This window comes from Sturnira hondurensis, unplaced genomic scaffold (genome assembly GCF_014824575.4).
Source record: "Sturnira hondurensis isolate 20B ecotype Veracruz unplaced genomic scaffold, ASM1482457v3 Scaffold0006437, whole genome shotgun sequence".
Lineage (NCBI taxonomy): Eukaryota > Metazoa > Chordata > Mammalia > Chiroptera > Phyllostomidae > Sturnira > Sturnira hondurensis.
In genome coordinates, this window is record NW_028079068.1 from 2,083,636 (window position 1) to 2,088,964 (window position 5,329).

A 5,329-nucleotide genomic window follows, 5' to 3' on the forward strand; every position below is an offset into this window, starting at 1 on the left:
AAAGAAAAGAGGGTTTTTATGTGTATACCATTTGAATTCCTTACCAATAGGCTTGTATTACTTTAAAAAAAAAAACACTGATAAAGAGTTTTAAAAGTAAATCCAGAACATCAATCAGCCTGCTGTAAGAAGTTCAATCAATTCACTGAGGGAAAAGATGAAACCTCCTTAAGAAACACCTGGCCAACAAAATTAGAGAAAATCCCCAAACTTTAAAGAAAATTTAATGATAAATACATAATGACAGAAATAATTAAATTCTTGTATGAAGGCTGCATCCGAGGAACTTCTCCATTGTCATGGCTCCCAGCCCTTCCCTCCGGGCTGCTGGGGCAACTTGAGACCCACCAAGCCAGCTGACTCCTCCACGGAGCGCTCACCCTTGCCATGAAATTCCTGATGGAGGGCCACATGTTCACGGACACTGCGCAGGAGGCAGAGGTAGGTGGCAGCTTGGAAATGAAGCTCATGTTGGGCCCTGCACAGCTTCTCACTGGTGACCTGGAGAAGTAGCAAAGGCAGGTCCTCTATCAACAGCCCAGCGAAAGGCCACAGAGTAAGACTGAATCAACATTCTAGAGAAATAAAATTGAAAAGGAAATAGAAATGTGTATATGTGTATACTTAATACATATCTAGAGGAGCTCTGTAATTGTTGGTAATTAGGAAAGCTGACCTCTAGTTAACTGAAGTTTTACAAAGTTTCACTGAAGTATTTCATTGAATGAGCACAGGTTTTAATACTGGAAAGAAGTCATCTAGTTTCAACTCTCTCATCTCACAAATGAGGGAACTAAGCCCAGGGAGGCGGGGTGGTTGTTAACGACAGAGGTGGGATCATCAGTGTCACCTCACAGACGGAGAATTTTCTTCCCTTAAATAAAGGGCTGCTGCTTGTATGACTGTGGCCTTTGCTTCATGTAGCATATGCCTTTCACTTCAATGAAAATTTAAAATGTATTTTGTCTAAAACAGTAGCTTTGTCCTCAATAATAACCAAATGAAGTTTTTACATCTAAAAGTCATATGCATACATTCATGTCACTCTTACTCTCACAGTGGATGTATCCATCTGAAAAATCTGGATTCTGATGGCCCTCAGAAGATGGAAACTTCAGAGGCATTCTGAAGTCCTCAGTGACTTAAAGTCAATTTTGTCTTCCTCATAATTAATTTCCAGATGAAGGAAGTTAGCCCACTGTCCTTCACTTGACCACTGTCATGCTCTGTGGCTGTGAGAGGGGTGGGGAGGCTGAGATGGAGATGTGTGCATGGCCTCAGTGACTTAAGGGGCCTGTCCACTGTGGATTAATCTGGCACCATTGCCTATAGAATCCCCTTTCTTTATTTAAATATCTAGGGTTAGAATCTGAAAATCAGAAAGTTTAAGATCCGCAGATCACATTATGTGAAAATGCCATTCGCTGCTCAAAAATAGAATTCATCTGCTTTAATTAATTTAACTTTTTATAGTTAAACATTTATGAGGTAAACACCAATGTCAAACATCAACAAAGGGTCATGTCCACTTGATATGTAAACCTAAATTGACAGGATCTGAAACAGGAGTTCTCCCTTGGTATAGCACAAGAGAATACTGTTCTTGATTTAGCTAGACCTGAATCATGAGGATTCTGGAGAGAAGGGTCAATCAGGAATATAACATAGTAAAAAAATCAAGAGAGAGAAAAGGAAATAGAAAGCTTTATTTTCCCTAAGGAGAAACGGGAGGTTTCTCCCCAGTGGAACTCTGACAGCTGAGGGAAAGGATGGACAAAATGGGCATGGATGTCTAGTGCGTTAGCTCTGAGCCAGCAGGACAGACCATTCCCCACATCCTTACGTGCTTTCCACAAAGCAGTGTTTCTGGAATTTATAGCACAAAATTCTGATTTACTGCCAAGGAATTTTACAGCCATTACCAAGCCTCTCTGAAGGATGGTAATAATGCTTCCACAGGGAACAACTATAAACATGTCATCTTAAAAATCTTAGATTGACCTATCTACCACCTACCTCATCTGTCTCCACTTCAGCAATCACACCCTGAGTTTCAGCCATTCTCAGCTGCCAGTTCTCACCTCCAGACTTTCAGTTGTGCAGCTTCTTTATGTACTTAGACCTCATTTTTCCAGTCCCCATTTGCTAACTCCAATTTATCCTTAAGTTCCTGCTTAATGAATTACCTTCTGAAAGCCTACTCCTTCTGTATACTAGGAATCCCTGTTGTATACTGCCTGAGCACTTAACTTATTCTAAGTGCTTGGTCAGAAGGCTGCCTTGGGCAGACTGTAAACATAAGACAGAACCCATGTGCACTTAATTCGTTTTTAGCCAAGTTCCTAGAAGTCTCTACCATTGTAGCCTTCTAACAGCTGAATTTTAGTTCTGATATTTTGTATTCTAACTTCCATGGCTCAGGAATTCAACATTTAGGTTGATAGTTCCTACTTTTCCTACATTTTTTGAAGGACCATAACTTTCCTTCTGTAGAGCCCAAGATGACTCTCCAGTGTATTATAATTTCTGAGATGCGTTGCAATCTCTCTCAAGTTAGACGCCTAACTTCAAAGGCAGTCATTGATGGAAGACTTGTATGGGAACTGGGCAACCTAGTTTTGAGTTGTTCTTTTACATGTCGCTTAAAGGGTCGCTGTCCCTGTCTCAGTTCTCATTAAAAAATGAAACTCTCTTCTACTGCTCTTGCCTAAGGGGGATATGGCATGTGGATTTCACAAAGGACCTTCTCAATGATGGCTTCCCATGTTTCTATCCAGCTACATAAGAAACGTAATGTCGTATATCAAGTTAATGTCGTAACTGACAGTACAACATCATTACAAGTTTCTAGTTCCGCTCTACAAGGCACCATTTTTTAAAGCGGTGTAGGGGGTAGAATTCAAGGAAAACAGTTCCTGCTCTTCAGGAAGCTCCCTGTATTCTACACATTATTCTTTCTGCCTCAAAAATTGCTTCTGAGAGTAGCTTTACTAGGGAAGGGGCGGGTAGAGTGGGTAAATCCCGTAGGTAGTGGCCCTATACTTGTCCACCAGGTTCATATACCTTTTCCACCTGTATTTCCTTATTTCCCTATTCGACTTTTCTCCCCGGTTTGTGCAAAAGACAGCCAATGAAATCCTTGGAAACGGCTCCACCCTCGCGACAGCACTCTCCCGCGCGCCCTAGGTCGGCCCCTGGGCTGAGGCCGTGGACTTAGGAAGGGCCTGGGAGTTTTTTGGCCTGAATCGCACTGGGTGGGAGGGTCGGCCCTAGACGTGCGGGCGCACCGGCCCAGCACAGTCTTCGCCCGCCCATTCTCTACTTTCCCTCCCATCCCGGACAGAGGCTTCCGTACCCGATGTGCCCGGAAAGCCTTCACGAGATATCGATAGGCCGCGGTGTCGCGATAGGGTCGACCAGTGGCTGCGTTCATGTAGCGCAACTCCCGTAGAAGGCCTCGTAAAGTGCGCGCCGGAGACCCAAGGGCCGCCATTTTCCAGTGCTCCGAGCCTGGTGCCCTACGGCGCCCTTACTCCCCTCTACCTGCCTCACCCCCCAAGCCCAGCCGCTCAATGGTACGGTCGGACCCACACTAACGGCTCCCCTCCTCGCTTGCAAAACAGTGGAAAGTCTCACTTCCCTTCTCTGCGGAGCCTTATTAGTCAAACGCCGAGCAGATCCCTAAGGAGTTCAGGGAAAAGCAAAGGGAAGCCGAGGGTTTCCTTCCTGACGAGCTAAAAAACAAGCTAGGAGAGGGAAAAGTCCTTTCCAGATTGAGTTTAAAATGCCATTAGCTGATAACCTCTTGAGCCTCGCGTAATGAAAGCCTGGCGGGAATCGATCTGAAACAACACGCCGAAAATATATTATTTTTAGAGGGGATAACAAAATTCAACGTATTAACTTCCACAAATCAGAAGGAGAGAATGGAGTGTGATGGCCGTAAATTGTAACCTAACACCAGAAAAGTCACACGTACATTAGGCGATTTTTTTAAAGTAAAATTAAGTTGGTAAATCGTTACAATTATTCTTTGAAAAGGAAAAACCTTATTCACCCCAGATGGGACTCGAACCCACAATCCCTGGCTTAGGAGGCCAATGCCTTATCCATTAGGCCACTGGGGCTTCTGTGAACGAAGCCCTTAGGTAACGTATTCAACTTTTTTCTCTTTCGTACGTCATTTTAACCAAGGTTATTTTTTAACCTATCCTGGGACACCACACCTAGTACCAATATGAGAGACGAAGCATGCTGGGAGTTGTAGTTAAGAGAACAAAAGGCTGCGTTACAACTCCAAACGCTTCACCCTGGAACAGCACCGTGGCGCCGAACCGAGAACGGGCGCGCGCACAGTTTTGCATACGTATTTGCCTGCGTGATTGTTCCTCGCGCCTGCGCAGAAGCAGGCTTACGTCGTCGCGGAGCCGAGCACGCTGGGCAAACTGGCCGAATCTCCGAGACTCGCCCTTCTAGGACTCCGTTCGGTCGCGTTTTTCACCGGAAACAGCCGGCCCCTTCCGGTGTTGCAGCCTTTCGGACTTACTTTGCTTCTAGCCCACCGTTAGGGGGCGTTCACAGCGGTCATTTTCTGTTTCCGGTTGAAAGGTTGAGGCCATTTCCGCAAAGCCGGTGATGAGGTAGAAACGTGGGTCTCGTCTTGTGAATCGGCGGTTCAGTAATAAACTTGAGACAACGGGGAGTTAGTGCACTAGGGATTAGCTAGTTGGAAATAATTAGGAGTTGTTTTCTGGTTCTGTACCTAAGTGTATAACTTGGATAAGTTTCTTTAAAATTCAGCCTCCTTAACCCCTGATGACCGTCTCGAAGGTGTTCTCAGTGTCCGTAGTATAAAGTTCAGACTATTGGACCCTAAGTTGACCCTTACTTCAACCTTAAACGCTCAATGTTCTGTTTCCTCTCACCTACCCTTCAGCTGTCTGAACCTCTCTCATTGTCTTTCTTCCCACACTTGCTAACCCTTTTTGCCTGAAAACCGTTTGTATTAATATCTCTATTGACCTTTTGGGCCTCAAGTTTCCTTGGGAGGTCTAGGTCAGACACTTCTCTAGGCCGTTGTGGTTCATTTCACCTCCTCTGGGCTTCTCTAGATATTTAGAGAACCTATATATTTAGGTATTTAGAGTTATGTGTATAATTTTACCTTTTGCAGCTGTTACCTATGTCTCAACTGCGTCATCTTCCACATGACCCAAAGATGCAACTGCTCAGACTCAGGAATTCCCTCTCTAAGGTCTTTCCCAGGTCCCCTATCAGGGCTCACCAGCTTTAGCTGTGAAACCTTTATGAAACCTTTCATATTGTGGCT

General features: G+C 44.6%; 1 protein-coding gene and 1 non-coding gene across 2 annotated transcripts; both read right to left on the reverse strand.

Annotated features, from left to right (window-relative positions):
- Nucleotides 1–207: 207 nt before the first annotated feature.
- Nucleotides 208–3,635, reverse strand: FMC1 (formation of mitochondrial complex V assembly factor 1). Its single transcript, XM_037049096.1, has 2 exons — nt 3,356–3,635; nt 208–501 (listed from the first exon to the last, which is right to left on the reverse strand). Exons 1-2 carry the CDS (start codon nt 3,491–3,493, stop codon nt 298–300), a joined length of 342 nt encoding a protein of 113 aa, XP_036904991.1. The 5' UTR covers nt 3,494–3,635; the 3' UTR covers nt 208–297.
- A 419-nt stretch (nt 3,636–4,054) lies between these two features.
- Nucleotides 4,055–4,127, reverse strand: TRNAR-CCU (transfer RNA arginine (anticodon CCU)). The gene has a single exon. It is a non-coding gene; the product is annotated as a tRNA-Arg (tRNA).
- Nucleotides 4,128–5,329: the final 1,202 nt, after the last annotated feature.